This window comes from Zootoca vivipara, chromosome 9, assembly GCF_963506605.1.
Source record: "Zootoca vivipara chromosome 9, rZooViv1.1, whole genome shotgun sequence".
Taxonomy (NCBI): Eukaryota; Metazoa; Chordata; class Lepidosauria; order Squamata; family Lacertidae; genus Zootoca; species Zootoca vivipara.
In genome coordinates this window covers 64,170,992-64,193,348 of record NC_083284.1, presented here as the reverse complement: position 1 = coordinate 64,193,348, position 22,357 = coordinate 64,170,992, and the positions used below count along the sequence as shown (strand labels likewise).

The window sequence follows — 22,357 nt, the reverse complement described above, 5'->3', positions numbered from 1 at the left end:
TTGTTATAACTCATAGAGTTATAATTAAGACAGGTTCCCTTTAAAGAAGAAAATGTACAGTAATTCTAAGATTAAACTGATGCGCTGACCAGAGAAGTAACAATTATTTTATTTATTTATTTATACCCTGCCCATCTGGCTGGGGTTCCCCAGCCACTCTGGGCGGCTTCCAACAAAAGATTAAAAATACATTAAAACACCAGTCATTAAAAACTTCCCTAAACAGGGCTGCCTTCAGATGTCTTCTAAATGTCAGACAGTTGTTTATTTCTTTGACATCTGATAGGAGGGCGTTCCACGGGGCAAGTGCCACTACCGAGAAGGCCCTCTGCCTGGTTCCCTGTAACTTCGCTTCTCGCACAATAACTACATATGTGCTCTTGTACATCATATAGCAGCCTCTATAAAAACAGGAAGTTCCTGTTTAATGGCCATGAAGATTGCTCAAAGCCAGCATCACCAAAAGTGGTCCATTTCCAGCCAATCTCTTCTGTCAGGCACTTGTTCAGGGAGCATCATCAAGCAGTATATATAACGAACCCAATACTTACAGTTGAAGGGGACAATACACTTATTTAATAGACCTTTATGAGCACAAACACTTCTCCATATATATAATTTTTATACAACACTGTGGCTGAATTTTGAAAAATAGCATCTTGCCTGCTTAAGAGGGGAAAGGATTGTGAGGCAGGGAGGGAACCATTTAATTAAATTCACACTGGCTGATTAGTGACTTTGTAGAACTGAGTTATTGGTGTTAGGAATGTAATGGAGATCAAGAGTAATTAAGTGGGAAATCAAGGCCATCCCCCTAGGGCAACTTGAAACAACATTATGGCCAAGGCCACAACTGGAACATATTAGAGGGCACTGTAGCATCCTCAGCTTTCACCACTTTCTGATGTCTAATATATGCAGCGTCTCAAAGTGGAAATTGAATAAATAAATGCTAGGCTGGGTAGTAGACTGTGAAGTTTAAACACACTAATTTTGTCTTTGTTAGAACAGCATAATGCCATAAAAGCCCTTCTAAAAACAACGGTAATGAATGTATGAGTGTATCAAAAAAAAAAAAAAAAAAGAGGAGGAGAAGCATAAATATGAAGCTGATCTTTTGTAATGCAACTGCAGAAAAAAAAGGAAGGCTGTAGAACTGTTGGACTGCTCATTTCAATGAGTCACTAAATAAATAGGAGTTTGGCCAAGCAAATACTATTTCTAAGATCAAACTAATTTCAGGGAGATGGAGCAGGCTGCTGTAGAATATAAAAGTAAGGTGTAGGTGCTAGTGTTTTTTTTATTTTAAAAAACCCTTTCTTTCTTACATACACAAACATGCTGATAGAAAAAAATGCCACAGGAATCTAGTAATTCACCTTTTTGACTTTTGATACCAATCGTCTTATGTTCAGTAAGAGATTTTCACACGTATCAATCTGGTGAGAGCTGTCATCTATAAAAAGAAAACCAGTTACGTGTTGTTGTTGTTGTTGTTGTTGTTGTTGGTTTTTTTAAAAAAAACCTTCATTAGTATAACCTGATCCCCTAACATCCCTTCTAACCAAGGATGGGTGCTTCAGGTATTTTTTGGACACACACTGCCGTCAGCCCCATTCAATACGGACAGTTTTTCAAGATGATAAGAGTCCTTCAACATTTGGAGGGTGACCAGTTTATTGTCCTTGCTTTAAAGCGCTTTATATCATCCAATATAAAGCGGATTGTGGTAGGGCTGTGAGGAAAATTTACTTTAGGGTTTGGGTTATGGCCTAGGCCACAGGTCATGCTGAGTAATGGGGGCGTGGCTATGCAAATCCCTGTGTTATGATTGGCAGAAGGGCCCCCTTTTAAGGTCTAGCCCTCCATTTTCTAGGCACATTTTGCCTTGGCGTCCGAAGAGAGCATCCTCTTTGGATTCCACTGAGTCTGGTTGTACTTGATCCTTTTATTATTATTATTATTTGTCCTTTTGGGTTAGCCTTTTATTAACTAGCTTAATTTAGCTCCGTTTGGTCTTCATTTTTTCTCCCCCTCCCCTCCCTCCCCAATCCCTCGCCCTAACGGCTCGGGCTCGGCTGGGGGTGTTGGGAATCCCCCCCCCACGTTGGCACCCCTTCCTTTTGAGTTTAAAAGGTGCTCCCACCCCCTCCTCTGGCTAGGATTCCCCACTGCTGCGTTCCTTGCCCCAGCGCTGTTTTTCTGAGCTGCTGCCTGGTGGGTGGGCGAAGGGACTTTTTGTACTATTGAGAGCCTTGGCTCTCGGCTCCTCGCCCGGCCGTTTCAGGCGCTGGGGGGTGGCGTGGGGCTGCGCAGGGTCTGCGTGGGTGCTTTGGTGGGGTTCTTTACTGTTGCGGAGCGTCGCAGCAGCTTGCGCTCTGCTGGGGGCCTCTTTTGAGCTTGTTTGGAGGGACGCGGCATTTGCCAGCGTTCTACGGTGCCGTGGGGTGGGGGTGCATTGCGGAAGGGACGCCAGGCCTCCCTGCGCCTGTTCTGCAGAGGCCTCGCCTGCCCCTGGGCGTCTCTTTGAACTCCCCCCCCTCCTCTTGTTTAGTGTTAAGCCCAGGGCTGCTGCCTTTCATATTGGGGGTGCGGCTTGGGGGGGCTACTGGGGCCCTGGGGCCTTGGGAGGGGGTTCCCTCTCATGTTCATTTGGGGGGCTTTGAGTTCCATTTGACCCACACAGCCGAGGTTATTTATTTGTGCTTGCGGTGGCTTAAAGAAAATTTGTGCTGCTTGCGTTTTATTCAGAGGCTTGTGTGCCTGCAGCCTGCTTTGGAGCTCTGGCCATGGGGTGTTATTACACCTTTTGGAATTTAGTTGCTGTTTTTATTTATTTATTTATTTATTTATTATTATTGTTAGGCATTGAATTCATTCCTTGGCCAAGCTTTTGAATTTATTGTAGTGCTTGATTGGCTTATTTGATCATTTTAATTGATTAGTTTAATTTTAATTTGTTTTAATTTAATTTTAATTTAATTTTTGGCTGGGAATAATAATATTAATTGATTTACGGGGGTAAAGTGTTTGGCTTTGGCCTGCGCATTTCTCCTTCCCTCCTTTATTGGGGGGGGGGCGGTTGGGTGTGTAGTGGGGCCTGGCCTAACCCAGCCTGCGATACAAATTGGTTTGATTTCTATTGGATCTTCAACAGGGCTGAAGGGTCTTCATATAGCTGTTGGCCTTTCTAAATAGTTTGTAGGCCCCCTTTGGGGGGTTTGGCTGGCGACATCTGTTGGTTTGATTTGCAATTCATTCCTGCAAGATTTCACATTTGTTTGCTTGTAATTTTCATTGGATTGTTCTTATAGGATGGCAGCCCAACCATCCACTTCGGGAAAATCGAAGAGGCTCATTAAAGGATCTTCAAGGGGGCTGCGTTCGCCATCCACGCATGCTGCAGGCCGCGTGGAAGCCTTCATTGCAAGCCTTGCTGGGGACCCACAGGCCCTGGCACAGCTTGGTTCTGGGCTGGATGCCTTATTACAGCGCCTGGACATTTCTTCCTACCCTCCAGCATTTTAATGCCAAATGCCTCTTCCACACCTCTGGTGGTGCCGGCCGCCCCCTCCGTCCAACGACGAAGGGAGGGGAAGCAACCGCGGCGCCCGAGAAAGAGGAGGCCGGCCACGGGTGGTGTAGGCGGGGTGGGGCAGGCTACGCAAGCAGGTGCTTCTACTAACGTTGTGATTTCACCTTACCTCTACCCCAGAGTTCTGCTGTGGCCCTGCGGCGGGATGTGCCTTCAACCACCTCTGGCGAGGATGCCCTCCCAGGGCCGGCCAGGACTTCTCGGGGCGGAAACGCCATCGCAAAAGGCATTCACAGAAGCGTGCCAAGAGGCGCAAGGACGATGCTTCGGCTTCTACCACCTCAGGTTTGTCCTCTAGTTCCGGGGATTCTGACTCATCTCTGGGGCTTATGGGGGCTGATGGGGAGACAGATTCGGGACTTCATAGAGTCATGGAGTCATAGAGTTGGAGGGGACCACAAGGACCATCCGGTCCAACCCCCTGCCAAGCAGGAAACACCATCACAGCATTCTTGACATATGCCTGTCAAGCCTCTGCTTAAAGACCTCCAAAGGAGACTCCACCACACTCCTTGGTAGCAGATTCCACTGCCGAACAGCTATTGCTGTCAGGAAGTTCTTCCTAATGTTTAGGTGGAATCTTCTTTCTTGAAGTTTGAATCCATTGCTCCGTGTCCGCTGCTCTGGAGCAGCAGAGGACAATCTTTCTCCCTCCTCCGTATGTCATCCTTTCATATATTTGAACATGGCTATCATATCACCCCTTGACATTCTCTTCTCCAGACTAAACATGCCCAGCTCCCTAGGCCGTTCCTCATACGGCATCGTTTCCAGGCCTTTGACCAATTTGGTTGCCCTCGTTGGGCTTGGCTTCGTCGAGCGAATTCCCATCGTGCCAGTTATGGCGCTGTTCAAGAATGCCTCAATGGGGAGTTGGTTCCTGGAACCACAATTTCCACCAACAGCGCTAGGGATATTATTCCCGGCAGCCATTTGTCATCAAAATTGAGGTCTAGGATTCTAGACGGTCAATATGTAGACTTTTGTGCTTTGGCTCCGCCGGAGGACGTGGTCCCTGAACAAGGAAAGACCATGGTCAGTACTAAAAAGAAGGACAGGTCTGAGAGGGTGGAACGGACGTTCGAGCGTTGGCTCGATTGTTATCAGGTCTTTTCTGGTGTAGTAGGGGCAGCATGGGACCCAGGTGGCGCTGTGGTGTAAACCACTGAGCCTACGGCTTGCTGATCAGAAGGTCGGCGGTTCGAATCCCTGTGATGGGGTGAGCTCCCGTTGCTCGGTCCCAGCTCCTGCCAACCTAGCAGTTCGAAAGCACGTCAAAATGCAAGTAGATAAAATAGGAACCGCTACAGCGGGAAGGTATACGGCGTTTCTGTGTGCTGCTCTGGTTTGCCAGAAGCAGCTTTGTCATGCTGGCCACATGACCTGGACGCTATACGTCGGCTCCCTCGGCCAATAACGCAAGATGAGCGCGCAAACCCCAGAGTCGGTCACGACTGGACCTAATGGTCAGGGGTCCCTTTACCTTTACCTAGTGGCAGCATACCCCCGTAGGGCCCTACACCTTATAGTATACCAGTCAATTGTACCGCCTTTAATATGACAGGGGAAGCCGCCGTGATTGTTTATGATGAGCGTTTCCGGCAGCGTGCCGCAAACATAGACACTGCACCTTTTGATAGGAAAGATTTGGACCTTTGGACCACCTACGTGGCTCCATCAATGACACAAAAGCCCGCAGATCAGCAGAAATCTAAGTCTCAGCCTTTCAAGGTGGCAAGTAAATTGCGCTGCTGGGATTTCGACAAAGGTCTATGTCAGCGCACACAGTGTATCTATGGGCACATTTGTGACCTTTGTGGTGGCGATCACCCGGTGGTTTCTTGTTATGTGGGCCGTCGGCCCTGGCGAGGGGGACGGGGGGGCTCCAAGCAGGCGACAAAAGGGTCCCTCCCTGCCCTCCCTGCTCCCCCCGCAGCTTCCACATCAAAGTGAATTGCCAAAATTAGCCTTTTCTCCCATTAAGTTGTCGGCCCTCATACAGTGGTTATCATCCTACCCTAATGCAGAAGCAGCCGCATACCTGCGGGATGGTTTCTCCTTTGGGTTCCGGATTCCGATAGCTTCGGTTCCCCTGGCTAGGAATCCTAGGAATTCAGAATACGGTGAGAGTGTTGCATGAAGTGGCAAGGCGGAAGGTCAATAAAGAAATAGTGTTACAGCGCATGGCTGGGCCTTTTGCGACACCGCCTTTTCCCAACTTGCATCTCTCTCCCCTGGGAATCGCCCCCAAAAAGGCTCCTGGTGAGTTTCGACTCATGCATAATTTGTCCCACCCCAGGAACACGTCTGTCAATGACGTGATTCCTCCAGAACCCTGCACGGTCAAGTACGCTTCCTTGGATCAAGCAATCACAATGGTCAGGAAGTTTGGGCCGGGAGCCTTGATGGCGAAATGTGATATTTATCTGCATTTATACTCATGCCGATTCACCCACATGATTTCTGGCTGTTTGGCTTTCAGTGTGAAGGCTCCTTTTATTTCAAGAAGGCCATGCCAATGGGCTGCTCATTAGCCTGTGCAGCCTTCAAAGGCGGGTGATTGAGAAAATGCTTGTGCCGGAACAGGTGACTCTTCGCCAGTTGCAATTGTTGCTGGGTCACTTTAACTTTGCCTGTGGAGTAGTGGCGCCTGGGCGCCCCTATTTTGCGCACGCTTACCCAAGCACACGGTTGGTTGGCGTTTGCCTCAGCTCTGTGTGCGTCTATCGCAAGGTGAGAAGGCTGTTATGCGTATGTGGATGGTATTCCTCGAGGAATGCAATGGAGTATCCTTGTGGCAGGGCATGCTGAACCTGCACAACGATTTTCAAGTGCACTCTGATGCAGCGGGCTCCTTGGGATTTGGTTTGTCCTGAACAGCAGGTGATGCACTTGAAGATGGCTCCCTGCTTTGCAGGGCATTGAAATCGCGCAGGAATTTAACTTTCCTTGAGTTTTCCTTTGCAGTGGCAGTACATAGTTGGGTTGACGACTTCACGGACCGCCGTGTATGCGTCTGGTCAGACACCAAGGCCGTGGTGACCGTCCTGGCAAAGCCAACTTTGGTATCGGCTCTGCTAAGGGCTTTCATTATGCAGTGCTTGTGTTTCAAATTTTCAGCGCGTTTTGTCCTTGGCTTATCCATGGCTTAGCTGACGCTTTGTCCCGCTTGCAGAAGGAGCGCTTCAGGTCCCTGGTTCCAGGCGCTCAACCCTCTTCATCTCAGGTGTTCCAATATTTGGCACATCCTTTTTCACCTGGGAAGGGCTGCCAGGACCTTTAAGGTCCAGCCTGTGACTATTTCCTTTTTCTAAATTATTTTTTCATAGGGACCCTTGTGCCAAATTTGTGGTGCGCAAGGCCATGGAGGGATGGGGTAGATTTTGTCCTTCCCCTTCCCCCTGCCAGGAGCCCAATCTCTTTTGATCTTCTCTCCAGAATGAGGTTGAAGTTAAGAGTTGTATGTAAGGAATTGGGCAGGTGGAAATCTGCCGCTTAAAAAATCTTATGTTAGGAGCCGTTGCTAACCTTTTTATTTGTTTCCGCTGTTTCTCCAGGACTTGCGGACGTGCACATATGGATGGTGCGACATTCCATAGTCCTTGGACAGGCCTTTGCGCTGCTGAGACACAACTGGGTCTTCAGCTTGGCCTTCCTTCCAACATCCATGTGACCTGGATGGGCAAGAGGGGCATGCGCTGGGGGGAAACTCCTCCCTTTGCTGCAGCGCAAAGCCCTTTTGCTTGGTTGTCCGTCCGCCCTGGTGCTCCAGCTGGGGGAGAACGATATCCCCGCTTTGGTCTCTATTTTATCGCTGCGCCTGGCTATCCTGCGGGATTTGTTGGAGATACGGACTTTGTTCCCGGAAACCGCCTTTCTCTGGTCTCAACTGTGGCGAAGGTTTCACTGGCGGAGTGACATTCCCCCCTTGGCCGGGGAAAGAGCCAGGAAAAGGGTTACAGTGCAGCTTCCAAGCGGGTGATTGGAATTGGGGGACGTTTTATACGACATCCCGGAGTTACGTTAGAGCCCCTCTCCCATATCGGGATGATGGAGTGCACCTGTCCCCCGCTGGGTATGACGTTTGGTTGAGGGACATATCTGAGGGCTTAAAAAGAGGGTTAGGTCTCTGAGTGTTGGCGGCAAGCCTGTGATGGCTTGATTGGCGGTTAGGCTTTTGGTTGGTTAATCGGTTGGTAGAGGGGTGTGGCACACAGATGCCTACCCCCACCTCCGTTTGCTCCATATAGTAGTATTCCGTTAAAGGAATCTCGGGGCTTACGCTCTTGTCCTTACCATCCCGCCATTGGCGGGGATGGTGGGCCCAAATTATAAGAGAAAGAGCCTTGGGGAACATTCTTGGGCAAAGAGAGGAGGGAATGACTGGGCTCAGCCACCTCCTCTCCCCCAGGTATGTTTACTTGACTTCCCTTCAGGAAGTCGGAGCAGGAACTGTCCAAGCGGACAGTGGTGAGTCCTGTCCTATGGTGACAGCTGATGTGAGTCCTGCCCCAACTGGGCAGATGAGGTGAGTCCTGTCCGAAGGGGACAGCTGATTGAGTCCTGTCCTAAGTGGACAGATGAGTTGAGTCCTGTCCTCAGTGGACAGATGGTGATAGTCCTTCTTTAGGAAGGACGAGTGGATAACCAAAAGCCTAAGCCAACACTCGGATTAAAATTGGTGTATTTAATAAAGTTGTGGCCCTAAATTATTTGCCAAAAACCAAACCATAATTATGTTGTCAGTTGTGAGTTATTTTAAGGTAATTTCTGGTAAGCCTCGACACACAAACAGAAGGCAAGCAACCCAATATTTCAGTTCCAAATGTTGATTTGGATTGTGAAATATCAAGGCCACGGAATGTCAAGCCCAGTCTCTTATACCACCTAGTAGGGGAAAACATGTTCAGCTCCACCCCATTCCTGGTGGGTGAGAATATACATCCAGGCTCTTTTGTTCTCTCTTCAGACACCCAAAGCCTAAGCTAGTGGTTCACAGAACATAGTTCATGGGAACTCCCAAACCTCAGCAGGAAGGCAGTTGTATGATCTCTGAGCTTGTCTACATCAGCCCCAGCAGGAATAGCCAATCATCAGGAATGATAGGAGTTGTAGTCCAACAATATCTGGAGGGCAGCATGTTGACTAACCCCTACTGTAGAAGGAGGAGGGGCAATAGAAAGATTATTCTATGCTGATTGCACCACATTTTTCTTTTAAAAAGCAGTAAGATAAACTTGGTGGTACTTCATCTGTAAGGAGATTTGGAGGAATGCCAGATAAAAAAAAACTAGATTTGCCACTGGAATAAACAATAAAGGTTGAAACAATAAAACCTTTATTTATGATTCATTCAAGGTTGTCAGTTTTTTTTAGAAATAGTAAATAGAAAGTGACTAAAAATGCATACATTCTTGGAGGTTTTAAATTGTTTAGGTCGACATTTAATCTTCTTTTTTTCCAGAGTGTTGTATCTTGAAATACAAGTTCATGCATGTCAAGGGGGAATAAATAGCATATCCTTTAAAGTGATTTTTTTCTGCTACATCTAGAAAGCCAGTCAACTTGCATATAATGTAAACAGCTCACCTTATTATGCAGCCTTTTCAGCTACTGCGGTGACTTGGGGCATAAGGCACTCGGGTGGATACAGTTCATCATTAGCTCTCAAGAGTTCATGCACACTACACTCCCAGTGAAATGTTAATGAGCTTTGCTCATAAGCTCCTTTGATGAACTGCTGATGAATTTTGCTGAATGGTCGTGAAGTGCACATGAATGTTCATCAGAATGCTCAAAGACCTAAATTCCAGATCACCTGGGTATTAAACCAGTCAAGCAGGAAAATGGCTAACCTATTATTAGGTAGTGATTAAAGAAAAAATCTTTAGAGAGAAGGGGAAGGAGAGGAAGAAGGAAAAGTACAGCATAAAAATCGAGCAAATAAAAATAAGACAGCAAGTTTGACCTACTGTATAGATTTTAAAGTGAATTATATATAAATTAATATAACAAGACTGTTTTTTGAGGGAGGAGTCCTAAAAACTGTTTCTCGTGATGTTTTAAATGTCAGCATTACTCGGACAAGTTGTAATATGCCTTTTTGTGTGACTATGGACAGTTTGCTATCTCTGAGGGTGAGCTCCCGTTGCTCGGTCCCAGCTCCTGCCAACCTAGCAGTTCGAAAGCACGTCAAAATGCAAGTAGATAAATAGGAACCACTACAGTGGGAAGGTAAACGGCGTTTCCATGTGCTGCTCTGGTTTGCCAGAAGCGGCTTTGTCATGCTGGCCACATGACCTGGAAGCTGTACGCCGGCTCCCTCGGCCAATAATGTGAGATGAGCGCGCAACCCCAGAGTCGGTCACGACTGGACCTAATGGTCAGGGGTCCCTTTACCTTTACCTTTATAGTGGGGCAATTGTCTTTCCAGCAAGCATGGCCAATGGCCAGGGTTGGTGGGAGTTGTAGCTCAGCCAACATCTGGAGGGCCAGTGGTTCCTCACACCTGATGCCGTGCATGGATGGGGAACCTCTGACCCACAGGACCAAGTTAGAAGTGCCACAGTTGAATGCACCTAACACCATACAACATCAAATGACTGAAAGTGTGGGAACCCATTGCATTATCAAAGTTGACCCACAGAGTTTAGCTGCAACTATATGTGGCCTACCAGCCAAGGCAGTTTCCATACCACCAAAGGAGTGGAAAAAACATCATTTCCCAAGACATCTGAACAGGACCATTTCCTATGCCCCACCATTGTCACTGGTCCTGAGGGTCATCACCTGTTCGCAATTTTTATGGAATCCTCATGTATTGGGAAATCTTCCTTTCATGCATAGAAATTCCATTGTAGATAAGAACCTTCCTTGTAGATAAGAACCTTCCTGTGGAACGTCTGAACAAATTTAAATCAGTGCCACCTTCAGTTTCAGGATTGTGGTATTGAAGAACAGATGGACTTCAGGAGGAGAGAAAAGTGACTGCATATATGTTTGCGCACATCCACTTTTCTTACCGGCTACACCCTCCACTGGCACATGCCCCCTGAAAAGGAATGTGGCTTTCATGTTGAAAAAGATTTCCTCACCTTGGGCCTCTATATTTGATGTAAATTAAATAATCTTACCAATGGACACGGGTGGCGCTGTGGTCTAAACCACTGAGCCTAGGGCTTGCCGATCAGAAGGTCAGCAGTTCGGATCCCTGCGATGGGGTGAGCTCCCATTGTTTGGTCCCAGCTCCTGCCCACCTAGCAGTTCGAAAGCATGTCAAAGTGCAAGTAGATAAATAGGTACCACACCGGCGGGAAGGTAAACAGCATTTCTGTGCGCTGCTCTGGTTCACCAGAAGAGCTTAGTCATGCTGGCCACATGACCCAGAAGTTGTCTGCGGACAAACGCCGGCTCCCTCGACCTATAGAGTGAGATGAGTGCCACAGCCCCAGAGTCGTCCGTGACTGGACCTAACGGTCAAGGGTACCTTTACCTTTACCTTAAATAATCTTACCAGATACCTACAGGGATGACTATGCTGATTCACAACAAAACCCATATTCATTTTACCCCACTTAATGTGGTAAATAGTTGGACTGTCCATAGGGTTAAAAATTAGAAACCCTACAAAATGAAGTAGTACAGAGACATATCCAAGTATGTCTCTTTCTCTTCCCGAGTTTCTTAGGACCACAGAGAACTCTGGATTAAGTATGTGAAATTACTTGAGCCGTACTAGTGCTTAATTTAGTCCTTCAAGTGTATGATTCACCTCAGTCTCCTGGCAGTGTGTTTTGAAATCCTTTCCCTCTCAGAATTACTGTGTGTGTGTGTGTGTGTGTGTGCATGTGGAATTTAAATTAGATAGAGGCGGAGAAAGAAAAAGATAATTCCCACCAGTTACTGGAAGGCACACTACAAGGGAAGGGGGGGGATAACAAGGTTAGGATAAAAGAGCTATCAGTACATGTGGAATGTATGAATTGTTAAAATATATTCAAATTGTAATTTCTCTTGCTACCAAGTCAGAAGGTGGAACATTCCAATACATGGGGGCAGGGGGAATTGCATATGAAAAACTATTTCACATTTTCGAACACTGTTTTAAAGGTTGTTTCAAAAACAAAACCGTAGGTCCTGGTCTATGCAGCCACGAAAATCAGTGGAATATTATGGCAGAGAGGGATATAGCATTTCAGACATCAGATGGATTACATTATTTGTGAATGCTCCCCCGTGGGAAAAGTGGAAAGAAATCTCCTTGTGAGAAGAAAACTATCACAGCAAGGACAAAGGTTCTGCTAGTCCAGTTCTCTCCCAGCTGAGCTACTTTTCTGCTTAATCAGGTCCTCCCTACAGAGAGAGCCCGTGTTGCGGTGGGTCCCAGCAGACCAGGTCTAGGTGTTGGGGTGGGACAATTGGAGCAGCCACAACAGCCTATTGGTGGTCCATCTGACGGGGTGCAATTGGGCTGAGGGCATACCAATCAAAGAGTCAGATTGACTCAGCCGTAGAGACCTCCCTTCTCCAGTTGAATTGTATCGGAACACCCACCCACCACTCTCTAATTTTAGGGCTTTCGCTTGACCTTGCTATGCCGCCGTGTGTCGTCTGCCGTTGTTGCAGGGGCACAGCAGGAATTTTCCCCACTTGGCTGATTGGCTGTTGCCACTTGGGTTTCACCTGCAATTCGTCACAACTTTTAAGGTTGGTGGATAGTCTCTGGTTCATGCTGATAGGGTGGGATGATCCCTTACCACCCTATCCACAGGCATTCCTCTTAAAGGAATCCATTGGACCGATGGTTGGTATTCCCCCAAGTGGGGTTGCCCTACTCCAGTGTTCTGGGCACATGTGGGGGAATCAGGGCCTGGCTGGTGAGCGCCAGTCGGGTAACCCCGTCCCAGGTGTGTACCTGGCTGCTGACTCATGGTGTGCCCCGAGTCAGCTTTTGGAACCAGAGCCTATGCAACCACTCACTTGATTTGTAATCAATAAAGTTGTGGCCTAAATTCTGCCAAAAACCAAACCAAAAATATGAGTCATGTCACTAGCTGAGCTTCCTGGACGCTCGGACAATTTCTATATAGAGTGGCTTCTTTCAGATGCTAACTCTAATGTGACAGCAAAGGTAGCCAAGTTCTGTGCTAGAGACATAAAAATTCGAGGCAGCCTATTTAATAGTGCCCAAAAATTTCAGGACAGAGCCAAAGATGATCCATTTGTTGTACCCTCCCAAGTAGTGATACCTTCTTTTATCTAATAATTTTTATAATGGTTAAAATGGTTTATATTTATTGCTTATAGTTTAGATCAGGGTCCCCAAACCAAGGCCCGGGGGCCGGATGCGGCCCAATCGGCTTCTAAATCCGGCCCGCGGACGGTCCTGGAATCAGCATGTTTTTACATGAGTAGAATGTGTCCTTTTATTTAAAATGCATCTGGGTTATTTGTGGGGCATAGGAATTTGTTCATTCCCCCCCCCCCCAAAAAAAAATATAGTCCGGCCCCCCACAAGGTCTGAGGGACAGTGGACCGCCCCCCCCCCCGCTGAAAAAGTTTGATGACCCCTGGTTTAGATTGTATTTTGGATTGTTTTATGTATATATGTGTATGCTGGTCGAGAACCGTTAACAATAAACTAAACTAAACTATGAGTCATGTCTGAATTTATTTCTAGGCCTGGGATAGAGGGTCTCCACATGCAACCGAAAACTCTTATTTATTTATTTTTGCTCTGTTTTTAATTCAGGACAGCATTTAAAATTATGACCTGCCATCTGAAACAGTAAAGCCTGCTTTATTCTCACTCCTCGGGATTCCTACGATTCCTTCTGGTAATGCATAGTCTCTGGTTGTTCCCTAGAAGATTGAGATATGAAAGATATTGCTGTGCATGAATACCTGTGCTTGAATTAAGCTACAGGGGGAAGGCCATTTTTGTGCCCTGCAGTCTGCTCTGTGCATTTGTCTCAGGAAAGGGAGCTCTGTTCTATTTGTCTCTATCTCTCTTGTTCACATCAAGAGCTTTGTTGTAAGGAAAAAGAAGCATGCTGTAAAGACAAGAATGGTGAGACTTTTTTCTCTCCCTTCCCCCCTTCCTCCATATTTTGACAGGAGAACTAACAAGACCCAACCACACACACGTACATATTCAAAATATGTTTATCCTATTCCTTGGCCCCCCCCCCCAAGACTCGAGGCATAAATTAAACAAAAAAGGAAACATTGCAGCACTACAACCAGGGCTGAATTGACTAGAGGGCTGTATTTGGAACTCAACTCACTCCCGGACACTCCAATTCTAACTAAAGTTCTTCTTGCTCTCACTCAGAACTGGCTTTGTGATATTACCATATTGCTTTTCATAAGGGCCATGTCTAATGGGGTGAAAATGTATATGTGTGTGCTCACACATGTAATAGTCGAGCATTGTATTAAGCATTTTGGGGTGTTTTCTTTTAATTTAGAGCATGCACTTTTGTAATCAAGTTTTTTTAAGTGTGTCCTTTTGTTTCTTTTCTACTAACTAGAACATCTATAAGTTCTCTTGAAAAAGAAATTCTCTTTCTTGCCTTTTTCATGTTTGGCGCTTCTTCTGCAGCTGCTTCCATTCCTATACTGTTCATTATAATGGTTGCCTGGTCTTCAGCCTGGCCTGATCAACAGAGAAGTAATTTGAGTCTACAGCTGAGGATTCCCCTATAACAGGGCTTAGGAACCTATGACCCTTCAGTTGTTGGATCCCATTAGCCTCACTCAATATGGCCAGTGATCAGGGATGATCGAAGTTGTAGTCCTACAACATCTGGATGGTTGAGGGTTCCCCATCCAGGGCCGGATTTAGATGAAGAGAGGCCCTAGGCTACTCCACTTGTGAGGCCCCTCCCCACCCCCCACCCTCACAACTAGAAGAAAATTTTGTTATAAACAAAATTTTGTTATAAACAAAATTGAGTGAAGCCCAGGGCAATGATTGGTATTTAAAATTCTACAATTCACAATTTCTCCTCTAAAGGACATAATATATTATTGTTAAATACCCTGGTGATTTTTTTAAAAAAATGCATAATATTAACACTGAAAAACTTTGCAATAACTGAACTTTGTAAACCTTTTGTGGCCTGGGCAGGCCTGGAACTAGTTCCCATGTCTTGCTCCTCTCTAAGGAATCAAGTTCAGCCTTCATGGCATTTAACCATGGCTCAGCATCCTCTGAGGTTAAACTTTGGACCTCTTGGAAGCTTGAAGGTCACCAAACCTTCTCTGAGTTACTAACAACAGCTGTATCTGCTATGACTGTTTTAGCAAACTCTTCAGCATACCATTTAGGTGGTTTACCCTTTGTGGACCTTTCAGATCTGTGTACTATATGCAAGTCTTCCATGCTAGGTTTCCCCTCTTTAGGGCAGGCCGGGTCGCCCTCTTATATACCTGCTGGGATTGACAAGTCATCTGACCCTCACCTGAATCTCATAGCTCTCCTGTAGCTGCCTCTGATTCAGTGGTATCGCAACGGGGGGCGGTGCGCGGTGCGCTCCTGGTGGCATGTCTCCAGGGGTGACAAGGCGTCGCCTCGCCACAGCAGTGTGAGCAGCCATTGCACCACCACAGCCACATGTAGAGGTTCCTCCATTCGCGGCTGCAGCCGCGAGCAGAGAATCCCGCCCCTCCCAGCCACCCTCCCTCCCCGGCTCGCCATTAGCGGCTCCTGCTTTGCTGCTTTACAGTGAGCCAGGGAGGGGCGGACGGGATCCACGGCTCCTCCTTCCCCGGTTTGCTGTAAAGCAGAAAAGCAGGAGACACTTACGGCAAGCCAGGGCGCCCCCTCCCAGGCTCCCTCCCACCCTAGCTCACTGTAAGCGGCTCCCGGGAGGGAGGGAGGGGGATGGACGGGAGTTGTGGCTCCCAAGAGGACGCAGCTTTGCCAGCGTCCCAGCAAAGCAGCATAGGGGGTGACAAAAAAAAATCGCACCGGGTACCACCTGGGCTTGCTACGCCTCTGCTCTGATTAGTTATCATTTAACTCTTGGGAGAAATAATTAGCATCACAAAACATGTGTATGGAAGTTGCTGAACCAATTAACCAACTAGAAGCATTACTGTTAATAGCACCAGTTTTCACTATAACTTGATATTGCTGGATAGTTTTGATGAACTGCAAAAGCATTTTTAGTTTGCTTTCTGTTGCCACCCTGGAACTTTTCTTTATTAGTGCCACTTTGTTTTGTACGATTCCTTGCAAATGAAGGGAAACAACTTTTCTGCTTGTATATGTTAATAATACTGGTATAATTTTGGTTACTGACATAGCTGCCAAGTTTTCCCTTTTCTCACGAGGAAGCCTATTCAGCATAAGGGAATTTCCCTTAAAAAAGGGATAACTTTGCAGCTATGGTTACTGAGGAGAAACAAAATTGTATGAAAACAAGATTGGGTGCAGGCCTGGCCAGGACATAGGCGCCCTGACTGTGACAGTGGTGACCTGTGTGCTTGCTTGCTTGATTAACGAATTCCTATGCCCCACAAATAACCCAGAGGTTCATTTTAAATAAAAGCACACATTCTACGCACATAATAACACCAGGCAGGCCCCACAAATAACCCAGAGATGCATTTTAAATAGAAGGACATATTCTACTCATGTAAAAACACGCTGATTCCCGGACCGTCCGCAGGCCGGATTGAGAAGACGATTGGGCCGGATCCGGCCCCCAGGCCTTAGTTTGCCTACCCATGGTTTTACTCCACCCCATTCTCCTTCAGAAGCACAAGGGAGTCAGAAAGGGCATTATACAAATTGTTCAGAATAGATATAGTTAAGCGGGGGGTGGGGGTGGGGTGTATCACACATTAAAGACCCAGGACATAGGTAGCACCACAGACACACCACTTCAACTCCATCTTCCTGGGTTGGTACCACCAGATGATTGTTTTCGACTTCTTCATGGCACCTCTCCATAACTGACTTTTAAGTTGCTTTGAGACTTCTTTCTGTATGAATGAATGAATGAATGAATGTAATAGTAATAATAATCTTCTCAATGGTTCTCTGCTTATCAATCTCTAGGAAGACCATTACCATTTGATCCATCCACCCTCAATTTCAAGTCTCATCTCACTAAATGGTAAGTAATATCTCTTATCAAACTATCATATCTTTTGGTTTTGAATTGGAACATTTAATATTGAAGCCAGTGGAATTCAGTTTCTGCTTTATATTTGATTCCTTCCTCACCTCTCACTCCTTAGCCCAATTTCCCTTTTAGAGTTAAAATAAATAACATTCCAGAGACTACTGTAGATGTTATTAATGGTGTTTCTACTTTCACAACTCAAGGGGAAAATTGTTTAAAAACTGGTGACCCTTTCTTTTGTGATGTCTTCTCCATAATTAATATGTTTATTAATTTTGTGTGCAGCACAAACTTGGTTGCTGAGTCCTGGTTGCTGATCCACATGTAATCCTAAAAAAGTGTGACAAACTTCAAAAATTCAATTCCAAGGTCCAGATGCTACATATGTCATGCATCAAATGTTTCCGGTGGAAAGGTTGCATATTAATAGCAGCATCTAAACCTGGCTTATCTTTAAACACTGACATTTGAACAAACGGAATATATCTAGAGAGAGAAATAAAATCTGCACAGTGGAAATATGTGGTTGAAAATTGGTCAGCACCTCTGAGGCGCTTGTTATGAGACTCCCCCCCCCCATCACTGAGTCAGTACATAAGGTTGAAAATACTTTCAATGTGAAGATTTCATTATTTAATTGAATGAATGCTGATATATAATATAATGAACCAGCAATCATTTGAAAAGCAAAACCATTGTGATATCCATGCACAAGGAAAACAAGGGATTGGGTGGCCACACCGGAGACTAACATAGTTCAGTGTAAGTGGTTATATCAGTTTGCAATGAGGTGAATGGGGCACCTAGATGAGGTCAGGTTCGGAAACTAGCTAAAATCTAGCACTTGCTGGAGATGCAATATGGTAGAAGGAACAATGTACCATGTATGGTGGGGATGCGTAAAAAATTAAAAATTCTGTAGTAGCATACATGAAGAACTGAAAAAGATGTTCAAAACATCATTGTAGAAAACACCGGAGGTTTTCCTATTAGGTATCTTAGCAATAGATATCCCTAAAGATAAGAAAAATGTGTTTTCATATGCTACAGCTGCTGCCAGAATACTAATAGCTAAAAACAGGAAAGGGGACACAGTCCCATCAAAAGCGGATTGGCAAAACAAGCTATGTGAATTCATAGAACTGGCTAGAATGACAGCAGCTATTAGATACCAATCAAATTAGAAACTTAGGAAAGAATGGGGATGTGTGGAAGAATATATCGTGTTTCCCCCTTTTTAAGACACTGTCCTATAACTTTTTCCCTCAAAAAAACACAGGGTGTCTTATTTTTATTGCGTCAGAATGGTACAGTACAGCAATTTGCGCGCTGAGCAGGCGGTGGAGAACTCAGCTGAGAGGCGTGTCCCCCCCCCCTGTGCCTGTCACTGGTTTTCTGGCTCCCTAAGCATGCAGGAGGGGCTGAGGAGGCAATAGGAACAGGGCCGTCTTAAGCCTACCCAGAGCTGTGGGAGGCAACTGAGCAGGAGAGAGGGTGGCGCTGTAAGAAGGACTCAAGAACGTGGCCTCATACCAGATAATAACTCTGATCCATCATGCTGAGGATTGACTGCACTGGGTGGTGGAGGCTCGCTAGGGTTTCATGCAGGACCTTCGCAGAGCTACCTGGAGATGCTGGGATCCTTCTGCATGCAGGACAGATGTTCTGCCAGTCAGCCACCACCCTTCACCAAAGGGACTTCTGATCCTTCTGGAGATGGTTGTGTGTTGCGCTCTGGATGACAGATGCATACCGGTAGATCTGGAACTGGGCTGAGGTTGACTCACTGGAGCTTCTCTCCTGGTTCCAGGGTTTAAGGGCCAGAAGTATAAAGCAGCATCCTATGTTTCTGAGGGGAGGGGAGGGAGGGAGGGAGGGAGGGAGGGAGGAAGGGAGGAAGGAAGGAAGGAAGGAAGGAAGGAAGGAAGGAAGGAAGGAAAGAGGAGTGGGAGGGAGAAAAGAGGGGAGAGAAAGAAGAGTAGGAAAGAAGGGAATAAAGAAGGAAAGAAAAAGAAAGAGGGAGAGAAGATAGAAAGGGAGAAAGAAGGAAGGAAGGAAGGAAGGAAGGAAGGAAGGAAGGAAGGAAGGAAGGAAGGAAGGAAGGAAGGAAGGAAGGAGAGGGAAAGAAAGAATAAGAAAAGAGGGAGCAGAAGGGAGAGAGTAAGGAAAGAGCAGCCTCATGTCCTTGATCACCATCACAGGGTACTTTCGGCACTCGGCCTCCAAGTCCCTCAGCGCCCGCGGAGGGCAGCTGCGCTCGCAAGTGGCGCCGTCGACCAGGCCCACGCTGGAGCGGGCCCTCGGCGCTGCGGGGCACAGCGGTGCCGAGCAGATGACCTTGTTGGTCCTCCAGCCAAAGATGCTGGCCGTGCTGAGGTTGACACCACTGCTGCCGCTGCCGCTGCCGGGCTTTCCGTCACTGGCCAACAAGGGTGCCAGCAGGTCTCGGGGGGCCCGGCGGTGTGGCGTAAAGGCAAAAAGCATTTATCGCGCAGCGTGAGGCAGAGGATGTAGGTTTTAGGAGAGGTGCGTAAAGCCTCCTCAGAGGTGCACGTTCATGTGCGGGATTAAACTGTGATTGAGCTGGGCAGGAAAAAGGAAAGGCGAGCGGAGGTGAGGAGAAGCTGGAGCTGCCCCGGGGCAGTCGCTCCTCTCCAAGGTGCGCGTGTGCATGGTCCTCTCATTTTTCTCCTCCCCTCGCCCGGGGAAAGTTGGTTTCTTTGGAGCCGGTTTTCCTCCTCGTGGGGAGAAGGGGGCAAGTTGAGGCAAGCTGTGCTGATGGGAGAAAGTTGTCTCTCTTCCCCCACCTCCGGCATGGCGGTGAAGTTTGTTTTGTCTTGGGGGGATGAGTCTCCCTCCCTCCTTCACACTCTGAGGCTCTGACTTCCCCAGGAGCAGCCACCCGCTTTCGCCCCATTGTGAACCCGGCGGGCAGCGGCACCATCCTGGCTACATTCACGTGGGTGGCTCTGTGTGCATGCCTACTCGATGTGCCCCTGCTGGGCGCGCACTGGGCAGGCGCCGTGGTGCACAGGAACAATGGTGGCTTACTTTCAGGGTACATCTTACTTTTCTTACTTCAAGAAAAACCCTGCCATGGCTTACTTTATGAGCTTATATGGGGAAAATAAAAACAATCCTCAAAACACAATAGAAAAATAAATGCAAGCAGAAGAAACTGTAATGTGGTGGAGGGAAGTCACATGGTTAGGAATAAGGAATATATATATATATATATATATATATATATATATATATATATATATACTAGCTGTACCCAGCCACGCATTTCTGTGGCTCAGTCAGGGCCCCCGTTTCCCAGGAGAGGCGGATGACATAACAACACCCCTCTGTCTGTTGCCCCTGGTGAGTGACGTCATCTTCCCCCCAATGCTACGTCACACTCCACCCTGACCCCTCTCTCTTTCCCACTCACATACCATATGCACATTTTGGGGAGCTTCTGGGTGGTTCCCCCAGAGGATCCTGATGGGTGAGGGGTTAGGCAGTCCAGGTATAGTCCCTTATCGAAGGTGGACATGCCAAGGGTGGGGGGGGAGAGGAGAGGTGGTGGCAGCAAAGGAACAGGATCCGGTCCCCGGTCTCCCAGAAAGAGCCGTCTACCATATGGGCATGTTGGGGAGGGTCTTCCCACTTCCCTCGCCGGATTCTGGCGGGCAAGGGGTAGGTGGCCCAGCTGTAGGTCCTTAGGGAAGGCGGACATGTCGAGGCTGCTGGGGAGAGGTGAGGCGGCGGTGGCGGAGGGAAAGGATTCCGACCCCGCTCTCCCAGAACGAGCCGTCTGCCACCCGCTCCCTGTACCCTCCGCGCGGTTGCATTGGAATGATGCCACTGCGTTCCCCACGGCGTCCTGGGAGTAACAAATATACTATAGCGTCTGTTTCTTTGGCGTCCAACAGATGGCACTATTTTTAAACAAAAGCAAATAGCGTCTGTTCCTTTGACGTCCAAGAGATGGTGCTATTTATTCCAAACCAATCGGTCAAGCACTTTCGCAGATTTTTGGTCGGGTACAAACGGATATATATATATATATATATCAATGAAAACAGTTATAGTTTGCAATGTATGGTGAAGAGTGTTAAAAATTTGTACCCTGCCAGGTAAGTGGCCAGGTTTCCACAACACACAGTGACGATTTGTGAATGTTATACAACAGTGTTTAATTGCTAGATGCAGGTTTTGCTGAAGATTCTATTGTATTGAACCTTTCAGAATTTTCTCTATATGCCAATAAAAGGTTTGAAATTGAGGTTGATTGAGTTTGAGATGGATTTTTATAATTATTTATTTTGTTTTATTTTATTTAAAATGGCCAAAAGATCCAAGGTGGCTAGAAAAAGAAAAAGGAAATAGTCAGTCCCCAGGAGGCAACAGAAAGAGCCTACTTTCTTTTACATTCTTTTTCCCAACGCGAATCTCAGGGTAAGTGGCTATTGCTGCATTCTGCCCCAAGTTGCCATCACCCTCTCAAAATGCCTGCTGCAAGATGCTGATTTGGAATCGCTATTAAAGGGTGGCTAATGGTGAATTGTTTGGGCTGCAATCTCTTGCACACTTATCATGCAATATGCGCCATTGGAACAGTGGGGCTTACTTTTAGGTAAACAGAATAGAATCCTGCTCTTTGTGTCTTATTCTATACACTTGGACTTTCCCTTCCAACGGCACCCAGATGTCTTCGGCCATACTTGGCCTGCAAATGTATATAAATATAGTTCAGGTATAAATATGCAAAAAGCACGACGTTAAATCATTTGCGTACACCAGACCTGACAGCATATTAGAAGCCCACTTTGCTCGGTGGTTTGAAGCGACTTGATTTTTGGTCCTCTGCTTCCGATATTTGCCTGAGGCTTGCCATTATGCAGTATGACGCTCACACTTTATTATTGCTTATAGATACATTATGTAGGATGAAAACTTATGAAATAATAATAAAAAAGTTGGGGAGGTTTAGGATAAAAAAGAGCTCTTTTATTAAACCTGATGTATTATGGGGATGACATGTCACACCTTGTTACACTAACTGTCATGTTACGTTGCCTTCCTGAACCAGTTAGCAAAATTGAGGCTGACAGTTCGGAACATTTCAAGACTTAAATGCTTCAAATGAAGCTAAATTCTTTATAACATTAGGTAAGAAATCTACCTCTGTTCATGAACATCCTCGCGAAAGTCAAGTAAATAGTCCTTAAGTGCATACTTAGACTTAGTTTACACTGAAGCCATAAACCTGAATTCTGGCTTTACCACTACAGACTCCAGGTAGAAGCATGAGTGAGCCCTCCCCCCATTCATAAATCCCTGCTCCTAGAAAAATCAGATCCTCTTAATTGAGGGGCCTGGTTGTACACTGGGAGCAGGACACCCCCTCTTTAGCACGGAGTGGTGCTGTGAGTCACGCTGGGGTATGGCACAACAGTGACCCCAGGGAGTTACTCCGATGGGAGTGCGGGGGGGGCATGGCCGTGGGGCCAATTTAAACCACCACCCAACGCTGGGAGTCTTCTTGGCCTCGAGTCGTGGAACACCTGCCCACCCCACCCTCTATTTTAGGTGTGTCTTTGGCCTTGCTATGGACTTTGGTTGGGCGCCCGTTTTG

General features: G+C 46.8%; 1 protein-coding gene across 1 annotated transcript; it reads left to right on the top strand.

The window, feature by feature from the left end:
* The first annotated feature begins 3,076 nt into the window (after nt 1-3,076).
* LOC132592654 (uncharacterized) lies at nt 3,077-7,955 on the top strand. Its single transcript, XM_060278930.1, has 2 exons — nt 3,077-3,880; nt 7,153-7,955. The coding sequence occupies exons 1-2, from the start codon at nt 3,528-3,530 to the stop codon at nt 7,511-7,513; spliced, it is 714 nt and encodes a 237-aa protein (XP_060134913.1). The 5' UTR covers nt 3,077-3,527; the 3' UTR covers nt 7,514-7,955.
* Nucleotides 7,956-22,357: the final 14,402 nt, after the last annotated feature.

Bases quoted from the DNA above. Each gene is read 5' to 3' on its own strand.
- LOC132592654 (XM_060278930.1), top strand. From the start codon at position 3,528: ATGCCAAATGCCTCTTCCACACCTCTGGTGGTGCCGGCCGCCCCCTCC. The intron at 3,881-7,152 runs GTTTGTCCTCTA...CTGTTTCTCCAG, and splicing joins TTCGGCTTCTACCACCTCAG to GACTTGCGGACGTGCACATA.